This window comes from Leptopilina heterotoma, unplaced genomic scaffold (assembly GCF_015476425.1).
Source record: "Leptopilina heterotoma isolate Lh14 unplaced genomic scaffold, ASM1547642v1 Lhet_384, whole genome shotgun sequence".
Taxonomy (NCBI): Eukaryota; Metazoa; Arthropoda; class Insecta; order Hymenoptera; family Figitidae; genus Leptopilina; species Leptopilina heterotoma.
In genome coordinates, this window is record NW_025111057.1 from 347579 (window position 1) to 370189 (window position 22611).

A 22611-nucleotide genomic window follows, 5' to 3' on the forward strand; every position below is an offset into this window, starting at 1 on the left:
GCTCTCAGTACTAATTCCCCAGTACAATTTCAGTCCATTCTTCCGGCAGGGTTCAACCTTTACAAATTAAAAGTCACAACTTAAAATGTTAAAATTAAAATTTAATATATAAGCGTGTGTGATGGAGAAAACGAAAATAAACAAACATTAAGGGCATTATCGTTTGCCGGTTATGTCAGTTTAGGCTAGGGTCTTAATCACCATTCACACCAGGAAGGAAGAGTAAGGAGACCGAACTCTGCTTCTACAAATGTCTGAGAAATATGCACGAAAAGTGCCAGACTCACTGTGTTCTAGTTGATCACCAAATAAGTCGATCATGCGCATTGAACCACACTTTTCATCTATGTCAACACTGAACTTTAGTTCAGTGTTGACATAGATGAAAAGTGTGGTTATGTCAAGGTAAATATTACATAGTTTAAACTGTGTTAATTTGAAAAGCAAATTTATTTATTTGTAATTGTGATATTATTTAGATTTCCGAAATAATTTAATAATATATTTATAAAAAAGGAAAAATTTTGCGAAAATGGTTAAGAAGAATTATGTTTATAACTAGAGTATATTTACATACCGTAGAAGGATAGAAGAGACTAATGTTTTTAGACTCTTTTTCTTTCTTTACATCCTGGCACACAACACGACATTTTTTTAAATAAAATAAATAAATAATTTTTAAAACGAAATGTATTATATATGTATCTCACTAAGACCGGCTAAATGTAAACATTAGATATTACATCTCACTCGCACAATTTTTACGAGAAACAGAGACACAACACAGCTTATGCGCATGATCAACTTATTTGGTGGTCGACTAGAACGAATCGAACCTGGCACTTTTCGTGCATATTTCTCAGACATTTTCAAAGCGCTATCTGCACAGAGTTCGGTCTCCTTACTCTTCCTTCCTGATTCACAGAGATGTACTTGCGTAGTGCTTACTGCGCATCAAACGAATCTATTCCAGTTTTGTAATTTTCAGAAACGCAGAAATAGAAATCCTACATGACAAAAAATTTGAATACTTTCAAAAGAATTATAAAGAACTTTTAAATCTTTTGAAAGAAATATAGAATGATTTCAAACATTCTCCGAAATTATTTCTGAAATTTTATTTATATCTTTTCCTAAAATATTAAAAAGGATTTATTTCCAGTTTCGTAAAAATAGAGAAAAGTTTTATTTATTATACAAAACATTTATAAACAGTCATAGAATTTTTTCCATATCTTCATTTCCTGAAGAAATTTTGTAATCTTTCTTGAACAAAGATTTTCCGTGCAGATTTTGATTAGTTTGCATTGAAAAAGCCTAAAATTAATAATTAAAGAGATTTTCATCGATATTTATGCATTACATACCTGAATTTTACTGGTGTTGCACATTACCCCAACTTTTTTAGAAAATGCAAAAACAGACGTTTTTGAAAAACGTTTTTTTTTTGTTTTTTTTGTTTTTTTTGTTTCTCACATGGTGATCATTGTAACGTTCACCATGATTTTTAATATAATGGCTTTTACCATGAATGTTTTTACCATGGACTTTTTTAACCATCATGGTTTTTGGGAAATATTTAAATTTTAACCTTTTGTTATATGATTATTAATGTGATTGAACACAAGGTGAGTTTTTTCTCTTTTAATTTGTTTTTTCAAAATTTTTTCAAATTTTTTCTCTTTGGTGACAATTAATATCTTATAATGATTTTCATTACAGATGTGTTTTTCATTTGCTTATGTTCGTTTTAAGATTTAAAATTTGCCTGATGAGGACTTAATTAAGTCGAAACTTGTAGCAATTTATAGTAATTTAATTGTAATAAACGAACATCTTTAAAACCGTAAAAGGCCTCTAAATATTATTAAGGTACCGTCCCATGATGGCGTGAAAGCGTCGGCGTAAAGCGTAAACCATGTGAGTGAGTGAGAACGTGATATCTGTTCATCTCTTTCTATCGCACGATTTCTGCTTTACGCCGACGCTTTTACGCCGTCATGGGACGGTACCTTTATCAATATTCTTATAAAACGGTTCTTAAACAATTTTATTAATTTAATATTTATTCTTTTTCTTCAAATGACACAATAAAATTGTACGTAATCATTAATCTTGTAAAAAAATGGTTTTTTAATAGAAAAACTATTCTTTTTAGAAAAGGGCTCATATTGTCGGTTTTTCGTATTTTCAAAATTAAGAGGGGGGGGATGGTTTTAAAAATTTAAAACCTGTTGGTTTTTTATCTTCAAGGTGCCGTGAACAGGAAACAATTCTTATCTAAATAAATTCCAAGAAGAACCAGAGATATTGATGTTAGACTCTTTTTTTCGTAATTGTCGAAATGGAAATTTGGATATTGCGTCAATTTTTTCATAACAGAGATTGTCAAAAAAATTTTAATAAGTTTAATATCTATTCTTTTTCTTCAAATGACACAATAAAATTGTACCTAATCATTAATCTTGTAAAAAACTGGTTTTTTAATAGAAAAACTATTCTTTTTAGAAAAGGGCCCATATTGTCGATTTTTCGTATATTTTCAAAATTAAGAGGGGGGATGGTTTTAAAAATTTAAAACCTGTTGGTTTTTTATCTTCAAGGTGCCCTGAACTGGAAACAATTCTTATCTGAATAACTTCCAAGAAGAACCAGAGATACAACAATTAGTTGGTATCGCAATCTTTAAGGTATTTGTCGCGTAAATTCGTTTTCGTCAGAATTTTTTTAAATTTCACATAATTATTCTTTGGATATTTATCTACAAAATAAGGCCTATTAAAATAAAATTGACCGTCTGTAAGTCTCAAAAAATGAAATCAAAGTTTTGACTTTTAACATGTACGGTATAGGAAAACCATATGAAAACCACAGATTTTTAATTTTTGCACTTATACTAATCGTCAGATTTTTTAGAAAAACTAAAGTTTTATTTATTGAACCAAAATGAACTTTTATAAAAAAAATGAAAATTTTTCACCGTCTTGTTTAAAAGATATTTAACATCAAACTTAAAAAATTATTTTAACATTTACTGTAAATGACAGGTGAATTCGTAAACGTGGCAATAGCGCTTGTTAAATACTACAGCTCGTCTGCTACTTTTGGCGCGAAATTTTAAAGACGGCCATACGCCAAACTTGCGACGTTGCCACGATCGTTTTTCATGCGAGAGGTTATGAATATACATTGAGAACATCTGTGTGTCAAACTGTACGTCCGCAAAAGCTTTTCGGATACTCGCATTCATAATCGTTTCATAAGTACAGTCAACGGATACAAACTTTTGACAGTGACCAGTCGCGCGACAAATACCTTAATTCCGTTTTTCTCGAAATGAGGTTTTTGGCGTTCTAAACTTTGAAATTCCGTAACTCAGCGAATTTTTAACCAAAAAAGTTCTAAGACCACTCAAAATTTTCCAAATTTTGACAGGAATACGCCCATATAGATAACTCCAATAGTGCCAAAATGGCCCCTTTTCATGTGGACGTCCACATATGAATAACTTTTCATAAATATGGTAAAAGTGATTGAATTTTGGGTCAATAAATGTATTTTTAAATACCCTACAAGATAGTTGTAATAGTTTAATAGTTAAACAAAAATTTTCAAGCAAAAAGGTTGAGAAGATGTCTTTTTCCAAAATTTTTGGTTTTTAAAATACCAATAATTTCGAAATTTATTATCGAATTAGGTTCAAAAGTAGGTCAATCGAAGCGTTTTTTAATGCTCTACAAGTTGGTAACGATAATTTTAAAGTTACTTCTACATTTTTCAACAAAATTTTCAAAAAAGTCTTATTTTCCAAAATTTTTGATTTTTAAAAGTTTAACCCATTAACGCCCATGATTAGACAAATAAAAATATCATCAAAATTATTATTGGAAACAGGACTGCGGATCAAATAATGACTTTTGACGTCAAAAATTGTTTAAAAAATAATTTGTTTATAAAAATTGTTATAAACAAATGGAGAAAATTGATAAAATTTTAAAAACTAATAGCGCCATTCGATTCTACGTGAAAAATTACTAAAGGAACATGTATGACTTTTTAAAAATTTTCACTCGATTTGTTGTAAATAATTTATAAACAAATAGTGCACTCTCATGTACCTATTTGAGCCCATCATTACACAAATAAAAATATCATCAAAATTATGATTGGAAACAGGACTGCGGATCAAATAATGACTTTTGACGTCAAAAATTGTTTAAAAAATAATTTGTTTATAAAAATTGTTATAAACAAATGAACAACAGTGACCGTAATTCTAAAGGTTAAATATTTCATAAGAACAAATGCAGGCAGAATTTGTTGATTCATAATTTTTAAAATTTTTAAAATATTCTAGTAGTCTTTTCCCTTAGAATCGAATGGCACTATAAGTTTTAAAAATGTTATTAATTTTCTCTATTTGTTTATAACAATTTTTATAAACAAATTATTTTTTAAACAATTTTTGACGTCAAAAGTCATTATTTGATCCGCAGTCCTGTTTCCAATCATAATTTTGATGAAATGTTTAGTTGTGTAATGATGGGCTCAAATAGGTACATGAGAGTGCACTATTTGTTTATAAATTATTTACAACAAATCGAGTGAAAATTTTTAAAAAGTCATACATGTTCCTTTAATAATTTTTTACGTAGAATCGAATGGCGCTATTAGTTTTTAAAATTTTATCAATTTTCTTCATTTGTTTATAACAATTTTTATAAACAAATTATTTTTTAAACAATTTTTGATGTCAAAAGTCATCATTTGATCCGCAGTCCTGTTTCCAATCATAATTTTGATGAAATGTTTAGTTGTGTAATGATGGGCTCAAATAGGTATGTGAGTGTGCATTATTATTTGTTTATAAATTATTTACAACAAACTGAGTGAAAATTTTTAAAATGTCATACATGTTCCTTTAGTAATTTTTCACGTAGAATCGAATGGCGCTATTAGTTTTTAAAATTTTATCAATTTTCTCCATTTGCTTATAACAATTTTTATAAAAAAATTATTTTTTAAACAATTTTTGACGTCAAAAGTCATTATTTGATCCGCAGTCCTGTTTCCAATAATAATTTTGATGATATTTTTATTTATCTAATCATGGGCTTTAATGGGTTAATATCTCCGGTCAATATAGACGAAAAATGTTCAATTAGGGCTCAAAAGATGCGTCTAAAAAACTCTACAAAATTATGGAAAAACATTTATAGGTGTCCTAACATTTTTTTAAAGTTATGGGCAAAAAACGTTTTTTTGGAAAATTAAAAATCCAAAAAAAAATTAGTTAAACTTTATTAATCTATCACAAAGTACTCTCACTTTATGTCCGCAGGTGAGATCTACAATTTAAAAAAAATTCAACCCAAAAGCTCTTCATGATTTCGAGATATTTATGAAAATGTGATGTTTACACACACACACACATACGGAATGACATTTTTTAAAAATGTCATTTTTGAACTCCTGAGGTCGAATAACATAAAGATATGTCAAAAAATCGAACTCGAAAAATTTTTGTAATACAATACTTCCTCTATGAAGAAGTAAAATGATATAAAATATGTTGAAAAATGTAAAAATTATCAAAAAATGTAATTGACGTCGTTAAAAAAAAGCGCTAAACTTACAATTTTCTTCTCTTCATAAGATATGTCTATGTATATAGGGCTAGGATACAGAATCAACAAAAAAATTTAAGGTAATATCATTTTTCATTTAATTTTGACTAGACGCACCGTGGACAGTGAGTTAATTTAGAGGAATAGAAATTTCTACTGATTTGCTGTACTTTCTCATTCTTTTGAATGCGCGTTTCATATTTTTGTGAAGTCAATTCAGAATAATAGACTTTTCTAAAATTTTGGTCGTTTCCGTGGAATAGAGCTCCGAGGTAAATTAGCCTATTAAGAAGAATACAACTTTTGAATTCTTTTGAATTCTTCGCTTCCCTATTGAAAATCCCCATATGGGAAACCACATGGGATCCTATGTCAAAAACCATGTAAAACCCTACTTCCATGAAGGAAACCACGTGGTTTACCATGTGGTTTCCCATGTCAAACCATATGGGAAATTGAGACAGGATTTTAGTTAGGAATAGACATGGGAAATTTGAACAGTTCATCTATGCATAAAACCATATCAAATCCCACATGTTTTTCCCATGTCAAATCCTAAACCGAATCCCATGTGAAAAACAGTATCATTTATTTATAATTATTTTCCCAAGTCAATCCCCAAGTGAAAAACAGTATCATTTATTTATAATGATTTTCCCATGTCAAATCCTAAACCAAATCCCATGTGAAAAACATTATCCGCCTTATTGAATATCCCTACATGGGAATCCACTTGGAATTTTACAAGGGATTTCACATAGGATTTTATATGGGAATTGACATAGGATTTCATGCAAGATTTCACCTAGGATTTAATATGAGATATGACATAGTATTTTATTAAAGATCCAATGAAGAAATTTTCAAAGGATTAAAAATTATTTAATAAAAAATTAAATAATAAATCGTATTAGTGTTACAAGTCATCAAAAAAGTAAAAAAACGATCATTTGAAACACGTCCTCTCTGCTACAGGTTCTCAGCTTTTATATACTTCCAGAATCTTCTCAACAGCGAGAGAAGTCACTTTCGCCACCTAGCGGCGAAAGTATAGGAGCGACAGTAATCTTTATCATTACTAAGGAAACCATGTGGAATACCACGTAGGATTCCATGTGGTTTCCTACGTGGGGATTTACATGGGATTTTACTTAGGAATTTAAGTAGAAATAAATTCCCAAATGAATCCCTAAGTAAAATCCCATGTAAATCCCCACGTAGGAAACCACATGGAATCCTATGTGGTATTCCACATGGTTTCCTTAGTAATGTTAAAGATTACTGTCGCTCCTATACTTTCACCGCTAGGTGGCGAAAGTGACTTCTCTCGCTGTTGAGACGATTCTGGAAGTATATAAAAGCTGAGAACCTGTAGCAGAGAGGACGTGTTTCAAATGATCGTTTTTTTACTTTTTTGATGACTTGTAACACTAATACGATTTATTATTTAATTTTTTATTAAATAATTTTTAATCCTTTGAAAATTTCTTCATTGGATCTTTAATAAAATACTATGTCATATCTCATATTAAATCCTAGGTGAAATCTTGCATGAAATCCTATGTCAATTCCCATATAAAATCCTATGTGAAATCCCTTGTAAAATTCCAAGTGGATTCCCATGTAGGGATATTCAATAAGGCGGATAATGTTTTTCACATGGGATTTGGTTTAGGATTTGACATGGGAAAATCATTATAAATAAATGATACTGTTTTTCACTTGGGGATTGACTTGGGAAAATAATTATAAATAAATGATACTGTTTTTCACATGGGATTCGGTTTAGGATTTGACATGGGAAAAACATGTGGGATTTGATATGGTTTTATGCATAGATGAACTGTTCAAATTTCCCATGTCTATTCCTAACTAAAATCCTGTCTCAATTTCCCATATGGTTTGACATGGGAAACCACATGGTAAACCACGTGGTTTCCTTCATGAAAGTAGGGTTTTACATGGTTTTTGACATAGGATCCCATGTGGTTTCCCATGTGGTTTCCCATGTGGTTTTCATATGGGGATTTTCAATAGGGTTCTTACCGGGAAGTTCTAATGTTGTCGTCCGCCATATTGAGGCGCAGTAATTTTTCCCAAAAGACATTTGCTCGAATGGACATTTGATCGAACGGCATTTGATCGAATAGACATTCGATCGAATAGACATTTGATCGAATGGACATTTGCTCGAAAAGATATTTGATCGAAAAGTCATTTGATCGAATAGACATTTAATCGAAAAGACATTTGCTCGAATAGACATTTGATCGAAACGACATTCGATCGAATAGACATTTGCTCGAAAAGACATTCGATCGAATGGACATTTGCTCGAAAAGACATTTGATCGAAAAATCATTTGATCGAATAGACATTTGCTCGAAAAGACATTTGATCGAATGGACATTTGCTCGAAAAGACATTCGATCGAATCTTTTTTGGCATAAGAGTTTCCCTTCTTTATTCTACATATATTCACAGCTTGAAATACTATGGAAGGTAACTGTTTCCAGAGTTTCAGCTTTACTTAATAGATGGTGCTACTAGTACTCTAATGTGATGGTCAACATTAGAGTACTAGTACTATTCCATAGTATTTCAAGCTGCGAATATATGTAGAATAAAGAAGGGAAACTCTTATGCCAAAAAAGATTCGATCGAATGTCTTTTCGAGCAAATGTCCATTCGATCAAATGTCTTTTCGAGCAAATGTCTATTCGATAAAATGATTTTTCGATCAAATGTCTTTTCGAGCAAATGTCCATTCGATCGAATGTCTTTTCGAGCAAATGTCCATTCGATCGAATGTCTTTTCGAGCAAATGTCCATTCGATCAAATGTCCATTCGATCAAATGACTTTTCGATCAAATGTCTATTCGATCAAATGCCCTTTCGAGCAAATGTCCATTCGAGCAAATGTCCATTCGATCAAATGTCTTTTCGAGCAAATGTCTTTTCGATCAAATGTCTATTCGATCAAATGACTTTTCGATCAAATATCTTTTCGAGCAAATGTCCATTCGATCAAATGTCTATTCGATCGAATGTCTATTCGATCAAATGCCGTTCGATCAAATGTCCATTCGAGCAAATGTCTTTTGGGAAGAATTACTGCGCCTCGCCATATTTGAACCGACAGTTTGAATTTTTTAAATTTGACTTTAGATTCGTAATCAGCGACCCTGAAAACCCCCGAGTAACAAATTTGAAGGCAATATAATTTTTAATATTGTCGTCCGCCATATTGGAGCCGCCATTTTTAATTTTTTAAATTTGACTTTAGATTTGTAATCAGCAACCCCGAAAACCCCTGAGTAATAAATTACAAGCGATTTCATGAACTTTTGAAAATTGTATCTATCCTGTATTAAATTTTGGAAAATTGTTTATTTTCAGGCACCATTTTGAATCAAAAAATAACAAAAATCTTAAAACGCAAAGCATACTTTTAAACTAAAACTATCGGGAACACGTTTTTTATACCCGGTAAGAAATAAATGAAAGAAATTTTCAAGTGTTCAATGTTTAACGTCAAGTTTTCAAAACCTAACCTTTTTTCAAGTGAAATATTGAGTGATAGTAAAGCAATTCAGTGGAATAGAAATTTCTACTGATTTTTTGTACTCTCTCACTCTTTTGAATGCGCGTTTCATATTTTGGTGAAGTCAATTAAGAATAATAGATTTTGCTACTTTTCCTTGCTCCACCGAGGAATTGGATTATTTTGGAAATTCGCCCATTCAAAAGAAATGAACTTCTGAATTCTTTTCAATTCCTCGCTTCTTACCGGGTACCTTAGATGATTTTGAAAAATCGATATGACAACTAAAATTGGATCTGAAAAAAATACTTTCCAAAATCTTGTATTTTTTAAGTATTTTTGAAAAAATAAGGGTTAAACATCGCTTTTTGGAAATTTTGACTGTATGTCATTCGAAAGAGCGAACCCAAAAGTATATGGATATGTCTTTGTAGAATTTTTAATAATTTTTTTCTTTTAATATTATGAGCTTGAAACCGAAGTTAAAAATCAGCAGATTTGGGCGTTAAAGGGTTAAATATTTCAAGAACCCAGTAAAAAAGGCAGAATTGGCAGTAAGCGAATAGAATTGGCGGTGAGTTTCTGCCAATACGTTTTCGAGTGAAAACCGTATTAGGGGCATTCTGACAATCCTGCTTTCTCACCGTCAATTCTGCCCTCATCTTGAATATATGATTCGGGTGGCCGACTATTACCGGATTTTTAGCATACATATTTCGGATTGTTTCGTATTTGTTTCGGAATATGATTTTACCACACTAATTCCGAATTGAAGGACTAATTTCGTATTTGTTTCGGATTATGTCTTTTAATTGTATTAAATCCGGATTGTTGCAGATAATTTTCGTATTCGTTGCAGACAGCCTTCGGATTGTTTCGTACTTGTTTCGGAATAGGATGTTGCCACACTTAATTTCAAATTGTTGCGGACTAATACCGGATTTCTAGCTTACAGAGTTCGGATTGCTCCGGACATTTTGCGGATTAAGTTTTTTTAACTAGATTAAATTCGGATTGTTGCGGACTGATTCCGTATTCTTTACATATATTGATTTCGGATGATTCCGTACTTATTTTAGAAGAATTCTTTACCGGTCATAAATTTGGATTGTTGCGGACTAATAACGAACTGAATTCGTAGACATTCAGGATTACTCCGGAGTGTTTTCAGATTTAGGTTTTCGTTCGGATTGATATTAGACTAGCGCGGATCATTTTCGGACCGTTTTCGTACAATTTTCGGACTAATCCGTATACTGAAAAAAAAGTGCTGTTGAATTTCCTGACATTGATTCAATGACACATTTATTAATCGAAAAATATATTGCTTAAAACGAAAAAATGAAACTATTTAAATTAAAAGTACGGTACTGTAGAATTAATGATATTGTGCAAATTGTTTCTATAGTTCATCTATATATAGCAACAGAATAATTTATTGCTTCTTTGACATTATTCATTTAAAGCATCTAACAGATAAATTTGAAGAAAATGCGTGTAAATTTAAATCAAATGAAAAATTGTTTGCTCCAAAGAAGCGCGCTCTGATAACGAAAGCATATGCTTTCGTTTCAATGAGTGGTGCTATTGCGGACTGCCTATAGCATATATGCTATAAAAATAAGAACACTATACGTATTTGAGACATTGACAGGTACTAAATTTATTGAAATACTAACCCACATATATTTATATGTTTATTAAACCGGTCGTTTTTGAGATTCCAATATAAAAAAGTATTATTTCCCAAGTGCGAAATGCCAAGACTGCAAAAACGGCCCATCATTGGTGCAGTAATGTCTGCCGAGAATTGGCAGTAGTTACTGGGCCATTATTGGTAACCAAAACGTCCCATTACTGGGCCAATGATGGTGCCGATGGTCAGAATTTCAAATTTTTTAAGACTGGGCCAGCTCTCTCAATGTTTAATGTCAAAAGACAATTGCCAGTGATGTGCCGACCATCGGCCCAGTAATGGCTCATTATTGGCACTTTAATGGCAAAAAATTTGTATCGTTCATGGCAAATTATAATTACCAGTATTGGGGAGTAGCTTGGCTCAGTAACGGCATAATATTGGCAAAGTTGATCAATCTTTAATGGCAAAATTCAATTGCCAGTGATGTCACGAAGATCGGCCCATTAATGGCACATTAGTGGCACTTTAATGGCAAACATTTTGTATCTTTGATGGCAAATTATAATTGCCAGTATTGGGGCGTAGCTTGGCCCAATAACGGCACGTTATTGTCAAAGTTGATCAATCTTTAATAGGAAAATTCAATTGCCAGTGATGTGACGAAGATCGGCCCATTAAAGGCACATTAATGCCATTTTAATTTGGTATAATTTTTTATAAGAATTGAAATTTAAGAAACATTCAGGTATTCAATAAATTATTTATTTTGTATTTAAATAATTGAATAAGCTTGAAAAGGATTCAAATTAAAATATTTGAAACTTTGAATTTTCTATATTTTTAACTGTCAATTTTAAAGAATTAATTTTTTTGAAAAAGTTTAATTAAGTATTAATTTAAAAAGGAAGTTATTAATGTTTTCATATAATTTTACAATTAAAGAAATTCGTAAATAAATGTTACAGAAACCTTTTTTTGAGTAAAATTTTTCCTTTATTATCTAAAAATTAAGAAATTTTCAATTTCACTTTCAATTAATATTTGCAATTGACAAATAGAATTTATAAACATTTTTTTCCTTCATTTTTTAAAAATCTTTGAATTTTTCTTAAAGCAATTGTAATTAAGAAATAGAAATGATGCAAATTATTTCCTTAAGAAAATTTATTGAATAAATGAATGTTTTTTAAAATTTAATTCTCATAATTCAATTTTAAGAAACATTTAGTTATTCAATAAATTATTTATTTTTGCATTTAAATAATTAAATTCTCGTAGAATTTTGTAGTAAAAATTGATTTCAAAATGGATTCTAGTCAAATTTTCAGATAATAATTAAATATTAAAAATATACCATGAATTATGATATTAAAATTTTTTTAAATTCAATCGCCAATGATGTGACAAAGATTGGCCCATTAAAGGCACATTAATGGCACTTTAATGGCAAAAATTTTGTATCTTTAATGGCAAAATATAATTGCCAGAATTGGGGCGTTGCTTGGCCCAATAATGGCACATTCACGACAAAGTTGATCAATCTTTAATGGTAAAAGACAACTGCCAGTGTTGTGACGAAGATCGGCTCATTATTGGCACTTTAATGGCAAAAAATTTGTATCTTTCATGGCAAATTATAATTGCCAGAATTGGGGCGTTGCTTGGCCCAATAATGACACATTCACGACAAAGTTGATCAATCTTTAATGGTAAAAGACAACTGCCAGTGTTGTGACGAAGATCGGCTCATTATTGGCACTTTAATGGCAAAAAATTTGTATCTTTCATGGCAAATTATAATTGACAGTATTGGGGCGTAGCTTGTCCCAATAACGGCACATTCACGGCAAAGTTGATCAATCTTTAATGGCAAAATTCAATTGCCAGTGATGTGACGAAGATCGGTCCATTAATGGCTCATTGTTGGCACTTTAATGGCAAACATTTTGTATCTTTGATGGCAAAATATAATTGCCAGAATTGGGATGTAGCTTGGCCCAAGAATGGCACATTAATGTCTATCATTTTGTATCTATGATGGCAAATTATAATTGCCAATATTGGGACGTAGCTCGGCCGAATAATGGCACAGTATTGGCCAGTGTAGTGTAGCTTATAAGAACCCTTTTGCTTCCTCGACTTCAAGTCAGAGTAGCAGAGTGGTCAGAGTGTTAGGCTGTGGAGCGTCAGGTTCAGGTATCGATCCCCGCGAGAGGTAAGAATTTTTCAAATATTTGTAAGTTTGCGTTTAAATTAGGGAAATAAGCCGTATAAATGTTATAAATTAATTAGTTAATTGAATAAAAAAAAATTATTTTTATTTTTTTCTAATTTTGTCAACACTGGGGGAGTAATGGCAGCCAATATTGGGCCATTAATGTCTGCTGAGATCTGGCTGCCAATAATGGGCCATTAATGTCTGCCGAGATTTGGTGCCAATATTGGGACAGTAATGTCTGCCGAGATCTGGCTGCCGACGTCCAACCGCGGTTAACACCACAAGAGTCGGCGCAAAGTCGGGCCAATATTGTCTGCCAAGTCTCGATGCCAGCTTTGCCAATACTGGGCCAGTGTTGGGCCGCGTTGGTTTTCGCACTTGGGTTACTATATGGATGGGTGACCGCTTGGGAATAGCCGTATTTTTCTGACTAAAAAAGATAAGTGTGTTTGAATGTGTATGTGTGTGTTTAGCCATTGTAAAAAATGAAAAAAATAATAAAGATGTGTATGTTAGTACACAAAAATTGAAGTGTTGTGTTAAAGGTGTGAGAATTAATTATAGTAGGTATATGAAAAATATGTGAACAAAAATTTCCTTTTTTCAATTTATCGTTGGTATATCTTTAACCACATAAAAGAATTAAATTAACAGTATGGTGTTATTCAATCGACAGCAACAACTAAAAAAATTAAAAGTACAAATTTTTGAATCATAAAAATGACGCTTTCAAGGGGTTAAACCATTCTAGAGCGTCAAAAAGAGGTTCTAATTTCAACATTTTTTTTAAAGAAAAGTTTAAAAGTAATGAAAAATATGTTTACATACCTCTATCAGGTACACTTTAAAGAGAAAAAAATATACTTTATAAATTTTTTTTGTTTAAAAACAGCAGATGTACATGTACGTGATGGAAACCCTCTGTACAAAGAAGTCCTTCGCGTCCGGAAAGGTTTTTGGTACAATTTTCATCCTAGAACAGAAATCAAATTTTTTTCTATTTTTACATCTCAAAAGCTAGAGAAAGACGTAGGAGATTTTTTTTATGTTGCATATTTTTTTAGTTATAAACAATTTAGAGCCTATTTTTTCAGTCAAAATCTCAGTTTTTCCATAAAATGTTCACCATTTTTGCAAAAATCGATTTAAAAAAAATCCCCTACGTCTTTCTCTAGCTTTTGAGATGTAAAAATAGAAAAAAATTTATTTTCTGTTCTAGGATGAAAATTGTACCAAAAACCTTTCCGGCTGCGAAGGAATCCTTTTTACAAAGGATTTCCATCACGTACATATACATCTGCTGTTTTTAAACAAAAAAAATTTATAAAGTATATTTTTTTCTCTTTAAATTGTACCTGATAGAGATATGTAAACATATTTCTCATTACTTTTAAACTTTCCTTTAAAAAAAAACGTTGAAATTAGAACCTCTTTTTGACGCTCTAGAGTGGTTTAACCCCTTAAATTAAAAAATTATAGTCATTGACTCAAAAGCATATACTGTTAAATTAAAAAATTTTGTTCATTGATTCAAAAAGAATACCTTCGAATTAACATAGTATGCTGTCAATTTGAGAAATATGCTTTTGTTTCAAAGAAAGAGATACTATCGAATCATTAGAATCGGTGCTTTCAAAACAACAGCATATACGTTAGGCAGCCCGTTATGACACTATTCAATGAATCAAACCCATATGTCATTAATTCAACAGCATTTTTTCTCCGTGTACTAAGATGTCCGTATTTAATCCGGAATTAGTCCAAAATTTTTACCAGGGATGTTATCTGTAAATAAAATTTTTACAGGGAAATTTTTTTGAAGTCAGGGAAATGTCAGGGAATTTGGAAAACTGATTCTTGTGGTAACCTTCTAAACGTATACGGTCGTAGAATTTCAAAGAAAGATCAACATATTCGAGTTTTTTTTGTACGCACTACTAGATAATTAATCTATCTAACTATTCTGATTTTAAATAAGGCTAATATAAAGCAGCTAATTAATATTTTACTGTTAAATTTAATTTTTCTAAAACCTTACAAAAGGATCATCTTGGACAACCAATCATACAATGACAACCAGTAATTTTTACTAGTGGCCAAAGCGCCCTCTGTAGAAGGAAGATACTTATGTTTTTTCAAATTTGAAATTCTTTTTTTAAGACTTCTTAACATACACAATGACATGTAAAAACTTTTGATCAATTATATTTTAAAACTCATAAGCAAAAAATTTTTTAAAAACTTCCGACTTTAATGGCTAAAAAAGTTACAAGACCCCTTAAGCTTTCCTTAGATCAAAAGTATGAAATTTTTATTTTTTCCAATAGAATTTTTTTAATGACGCGTGTTGTCATGGCAGTTTGACTGATTCATAGGTATGTCATTGGCAACGTATTATCGTATTTGCCTAAAAGGTGGCATTAATAGGCTCTCCAAAATTCAAAAGGATCATCTTGCCCCAGGGGATCATCTCGTACACCTTTCCCCTATAAGCATTTAGATAATTTTTAATTTCCATTCTAGATGTATTTTTCGTCGTAGAATGTGCAGCCGAATTCAAAAATCATGATTTCGAAAAATAAAGTGGTCAAAAAAGCAAAAAACAGTGAAAATTCCAAAAAATATATTTGTCCACACTCTCGAACAAAATGTAAGTGTTTAGTTAATTTTTCAATTGCCTTTCTTGACGTATTTTTTATTGCAGAATGTGCAGCCGAGGTTAATAATAAATCGAAGAACCGACGCTTCGCTGTTCTGTGTCCCCTGAATGAGACAGCCTCCAGCTGCGCAGGGGACCTGCGCGTTTGTCAAGCGTCGGTTCTTGGATCCGAGCCCTCAATTACTTTCAAATAAGTTACCCGCCCCAGATGGTAGTACGACCTGAATTCTAGAGCCTCTATGGCCCTCGCTTGACTCTCAGAGACCTGCATGACCAGGAGAAAGTTCCTTGTGTCAGCCACCAATTCTGTTCGCTCACAGCCAATTCTGCTCTTTTTAATGGACCCATAAGCCACCCTAATAACGACAAGGTCCTACGATTCCTAGGGGCCCTACTGAAAATTCTCACATGGGATCTTACGTGGGTTCTTATACAAAAACCTGTATAAAATCCCAGATCCCACGTAAGAATCCACATAGAATTTCACAAAGAATTTGATATGTGATTACATTAGGGATCCATTGTGAGAATTTTCAAAGGATTAAAAATTATTTAATTAAAAATTAAATAATAAATTGTATTAGCATTTCAAATCATCAGTAAGAAAAAAAATTCGATAATTTGAAACATTTCTTCTGAGCTATAAACTCTCAGTTACACTGAAAGAATTTTGGGCAGGCTGCAGGCTTTACATGTCCGAAATTAGTGCCCCTTGCAGGGCTCGCAGCTCACCTCAAAAAAGCGAGAATCTACTCCCGAAAGGTAAGCAGCAACTCCTCAGGGGCAGCTGCTCACCTTTCGGGAGTAGATGCTCGCTTTTTTGAGGTGAGCTGCGAGCCCTGTGCAAGGGGCACTAATTTCGGACATGAAAAGCCAGCAGCCTGCCTAAAATTCTTTCAGTTATATAGTGTTAAAAAATCATGTTAACAGGGGGAGAAGTCGCTCTCGCCACCTGGCGGTGAAAGTATATGAACTGTGGTATTCTGTAGGGGAAGTGCGCCGGTTGTGGGCACCCTCCGGTTGTGGGCACCCCTACGTAAACTTCGACGGCAAGCAGACTTTACTGAACTAAGTATTGCAAGTCGTGTTCGTTGACAATACGGACTTTTCGTATTGATAACGAAACAAATATATGCATTTGTGTAATAGCTGTGAGCATAATAAAGAAAATTTGCATTAAATAAATAAAAAAGTAATTTTGTATTGTTTTCGAAGAGCAACATATGGGTGTAGATTCGTTCAGAAAAAAAGGGTTTAATTTTTTTTTGCAGTGTTGTCATTATATTTTGTGATTTACCTTCGTGTTTAACCAAAATCCTGCATCACAAAATGTGTTGGTCTTTTTAAAAAATGACTGTCATTCCCGGTTGTGGGCACCTTTATGTTAAGGAGGCTCTACCATCTGACAATGATGAGGACTACTGTCTCATCTGTCTAAACTTTCTGCCAAGGAAAGTGACAGCCGCAAACTCCATTAAATGCGATGAATATAGTCGTTCAGTGCATTAGAAGTGCGTTATGTTATGAGTACTAGCTACTTCACATGCAAGCATTATGCTTTTGTTAGCGATGAGCATAGTGTGAAAACGTGTCATCATTTTTGTTCTTTATCCCGGCAAATTCTCTTAAAATAAAGAAACTTTCATTTCTTCTTTATTTGTGTTGGTTTCCTTTAATATTTTTCCATTTTTAGCGGATTTTTCAAGGGTGCCCACAACCGGGTACAAAATTTTTTTTGTCAAAAAATTCCCATTTCACTAAATTTCTAATAAAACTTTTTTATTTAAAGGAATCAATTTAATTCCTTCACTGACAGTCACCTTAGACCTCTAGCTTTAAATTCGTACACATATATTTGAATAATATGCACATGGACAAATGTTATGAGGCAAAAACAAAAGGGTGCCCACAACCGGAACACTTCCCTTATAATTAATAAAAAAAACCACATGAGATCCTATGTAAGATCCCACGTGGAAAATTACATGGGAAATAATATACGATCTCACCTGGAAATTCATATAATTTTCATTCCTATATGTAAAATCTTACGTAAGATCCCATATGGTTTCATATACGGGAAATTACATGGGAACTTACGTAGGATTTTACATAGGAATGAAAATTATATGAATTCCCAGGTGAGATCGTATGTTATTTCCCATGTAATTTTCCACGTGGGATCTTACATAGGATCTCACGTGGTTTTTTTTATTAATAATACAGAATCCCCCTGTTAACATGATTTTTGAACACTATATAACTGAGAGTTTATAGCTCAGAAGAAGTGTTTCAAATTATCGAATTTTTTTCTTACTGATGATTTGAAATGCTAATACAATTTGTTATTTAATTTTTAATTAAATAATTTGTAATCCTTTGAAAATTCGCACAATGGATCCCTAATGTAATAAAATATCAAATATTTTGTGAAATTCTATGTGAAATCTTATATTTGTAACATGAAAACCCATATGAAATCCTTTATGGAATCCTTTATGGAATCCTATATGTATTCTCACATAGGAATCCATGTTGATTTTTATGTAGATACACAAACTCAAATTCCCACATGAATTCCTGCTTCAAATCGTGTCCCAAATATACATGTGCTTTTACATGGGATCCCATGTGGATTCTACGTGGGCTCTGAAATTTTATACAGGTATTTGTATAAGAACCCAGGTAAGATCTCATGTAGGATCCCTTGTGGGAATTTTCAGTAGGGGGCAGACTATTTTTCTCACACTCATGAAATTTCTCCTTTTGGTTTTACAATTCTGCTCATATGGGACTGCACCCTAAGAAGTTTTTGACATTCTGAAAATTGGGAATTTTTAAAAAGTGATTTTTGGTATTAAATTATAATAATGTATAGCAACAATACAAAACATAATATTAATAAAATAAAAATTTCCATGAATAGGCAAAGTGTTCAAGAAATAAAAACAGAAATTTCAGCTTTGACTTTGCAGCGGTATTTTATTTATATAATAGTGCGAATCTAATTTATTCCTTTATTAGTTACAGGAAAAACATGTAATTTATTTAAAAATTATAATAATAATATCGAATATTTTCAGAAATAATAGTGCTATAATAATAGTGGGATGTAACCATTCTCAGCTTCAAATTATGCTCTATAACTATATTGATCATAATGATCTGCTTGCAAATAATTAACTAATTCAAGTGTAATTTTTCCAGTTAGGTTCAGATGAATTAGGACAACAATATATTGATAAATTAAAATTTGAAGGTATAGATGTCACCTACGCAAAAAGAAAGAAAAGCACAAACACTGGTGCAGCTCAAATAACTGTTGCAGAAAATGGTAAGGAATCAACTAATTAAATCATTCATAAATGAGTGAAATATATAAAAAATTTGTTTTTTCTGAATGTAAGCAATTCTGCGGCGTATTGGAATAATCAAAAGTTACGATGAATTCGTCGTAGTAACTTCGAAAGTACACTTTTCTGCATAAAAATTGCAGAAAATTAACCACTTTGTGCTGCATTTATCCCAGCTTAAAATTTCCGTACAGGATCCTCAAAGGAACCATAACTGATCCTGTGCGTAGGAACCTGCATATGAACCCGTTTGGAAACCTTGATTTTTGGGGTTCCTCGCTGGTTCCTGTATATTTCACAAAAGTTTTCCCTCGTAGGGACCTGCATGGGATCCTGCTTTTATTGACATCCTGTGAGGAAAGCTATGTAGGATCCATGAAGTAAGACTAAGGAGTATCATCTTCGGGAGTGGGGGTACAGTTCAGGTGGAACTAAAAGTTTCCAATAGTTCGAGGCAGCACGGTACAGGCAAGTATTTGGGATTCGAGTGTGACATGCGCAGTAGTCGCAAATTTGAAAAATTATCTGTTTGAAAAAAATTTGTTTACATTTAAAGGCGCTCGCACAGCTCTACTGCCAGCATGAGAGTAAGAGAGAAAAAACATGAAATTTGAATTTTCTGACTTACTTACTCTCATGTGTTACCATGACAACTATGCATGCATTGGCATGCATGCAGAGCTGTGAGAGCGTCTTAAGTACAATGTTGTTCCTATCAGTTTGTTTGTATCTTGTGACAAGTGTATACAGTTTTATAGTAAATTACAGAAAAATGAAAGTGCTTTCTGAAATTTTGCAAGTCTACAAATAATAAAAAACCGCTGCTAAGTTGTATATTTTTTTAAAATTTTGGTGCTCATTTCATGAACACTTTACTTCCTCATAGGAATAAAAATAATAGAAATATATGAATAACTTTTTATAAATATTGTAAAAGTGATTGTTTTAGTTAAACAAAAATTTTCAAACAAAAAAGTTGAGAAAATGGCATTTTTTACAATTTTTGGTATTTAAAATACCAGTAATTTCGAAATTTTTTATCGAATTAGGTTCAAAAATAGGTCAATAGACTCATAAAATAGAAATGTTAAATTAATATTACTAATATTAATAGGTATAAATTGAATTTTAAAAAGTTTCAAATTGAAGTTTTAGAAAAGTTGAATTGTAAAAGATTTTAATTAGAAATTCTGAATAAGTTAGTTTTTTGAAATATTTTTATTCACATTTTTTCAAATTAATTATATTTTTAAATATATAATATTTAATTGAAAAACTTTCAAATTATTCAAAATTTTATGAAATTGTCTTGTTAACAAGTAGATTTTAGAAATATTTTAGTTACAATTTCTAGAAAATAATTGAATTGAAATTTTAAAAATAATTTTTAATAAGTTTCAGCAGCAATTCTTAAAAATTATTCTATTTTAAAGGATTTAAAATTTGAATTATTTTTTAAATCTCAATATCTATGGAATAATAATTTATTTTCAAAGTTGTTTTTTATGACCAGGAAATGATAATATAGAAAAATTAAAGACTCAAGAGAGTAGAAAATTAGCGAAACTGACCGTCTCAAATTGTAATGAAAGAATAGAAAAACCTAGGGCTCAACCATGTTTACCATCGCAAGAAATAGCAATTAAGAAAAAAAGAGTATATAGTAAGAAAAAATAAGTATAAAGAAAAGTTTATAATGTGAATAAAAAAATTATTTATAAATATATATTTGGGAATTAGAAATTAAAATTCTTTGTTGATATAAATATTTTTAAAAATTACTGAGAGTAACTTTCAAAAGAGACTATCATTTATTTCAAATCTGCCTGCACAGAAAATGAGTTATGCGCATGTCACACTCGAATCCCCAATTCATGCATCTGGCGTGCAGTCTCGAACTTTCAGAAATTTTCAGTGTTACCCCCACTCCCGGAGATGATACTCCTTAGTCTTACTTCATGGTAGGATCCAAAGAAGGATAAAAAAATATTCCGTTAGGAATTGTCAGTAGCTCTGAGCCAATACGCGGATTTGTGTAAAAACCGTATTGGGACGTTTGACTCAATCTTTTTTTGTCCACCGAATACGATCCTTTTTTAGCATTGAAATTGTTACGAGCGAAGTTAGCACATATTGCGCAAACTCCTCTAGTATAAAGCGGTTGGTCGAATTTCTTTCGATGTAAACCTCTAAAGAGGACCGGGAAATATTCAAAATAAAACAACTATAATTTCCATTAAACGGAGGGAAAATCCTCTCGAAAGCGAAGGGATCAATTAATAATTAATAATATTAATTAATTATTAATCCAATCTTTTCGAGATTAAAACCCAAAGAATTTATTATTAAAAAAGAGAAAGTATACAGACCCAGGCGCGAAAGACCAATGCTGACGATGGATTGAAGATTTATTGAGCCTTGAACGCCCAGCCTGAGTAACCCAGTGTTGAAGCAGTCTTTATACCACTGTCACTCAATGTTGATTCAGCATTGGACACCAATGTTCGTTCCATGCTCGATTCAAGACTCGGTCAATCTTCGTGAGTGAAGCTCGAACATCTGATCTTAATTCAAGCCTGAATCAATCTTGACAGTTTATTTATTGACGTGTGCACTTAAAAATATTAAATATAAATATTTATAAATTAATTAATATTAAAATATTTTTTATGATAATTTTGTATACTATTTAAAAATTATTATTAATTATTATTATTAAGATATCAATTGGTAAATAAATATTAATATTTATTTAGTGTATAATATTTATATTAATTATTAATTTATTAATAATAATAATTATTATTATTATTATTATTATAAAAAAATATTAAATTAAAAATAAATATTAAATATTATTTTTTCTATTATTATAATAATAATAATTATTATTATTATTAATTATATAAGATTTATATAAATAAAGTTAAATTATACATTATTATTTTTTTCTTGTACAGTGTCAAATTATTATTTTCAAAGTTTAAGAGTTTCATTTATCTGAAAAATTATTAGTGAAAAAAATGTTCATTAGGTAGTAATAAATATTTATGCTTAGTAGTTTTACACTAGGATTAACTGTTTAGTAAATATGTATTATCAAAAAACTATTTTTTGTCAAACGCGTGTGATTAAACACAAATAACCTTGAGACTTTAGCATTGCCAACTTAAGAGTTTAACGTATGTGTTGAGTTGGTAATGCTGGAGTTTCAAGGTTATTTGTGTTTAGCTGCGCGTGTTTGCCAAAAAATAGTTTTTTGATAATATTTACTAAACAGTCAATCCTAGTGTAAAATTACTAAGCATAAATATTTATCACTACCTAATGAACATTTTTTTCACTAATAATTTTTCAGATAAACGAAACTCTTAATCTTTGAAAATAATAATTTGACACTGTACAAGAAAAAAAATATATATAATTTAACTTATAAAATTATCATAAAAAATATTTGAATATTAAATAATTTATAAATATTTATAGATAATATTGTACAGTGCACACGGTAATAAAGAAACTGAATATTGTATCAAGATTGACCGAGTCTTGAATCGAGCATGGGACGAA

General features: G+C 31.2%; 1 protein-coding gene across 2 annotated transcripts in view; it reads left to right on the forward strand.

Annotated features, from left to right (window-relative positions):
* The window catches only part of LOC122505982 (ribokinase-like), a 182393-nt gene that overhangs the window by 24190 nt on the left and 135592 nt on the right, over nt 1-22611 (forward strand). For both annotated transcript variants that reach the window (XM_043617911.1, XM_043617912.1), the window contains exon 3: nt 18896-19022. In XM_043617911.1, coding sequence (XP_043473846.1) covers nt 18896-19022 — 127 coding nt within the window. The remainder of the gene's footprint in view (nt 1-18895; nt 19023-22611) is intronic.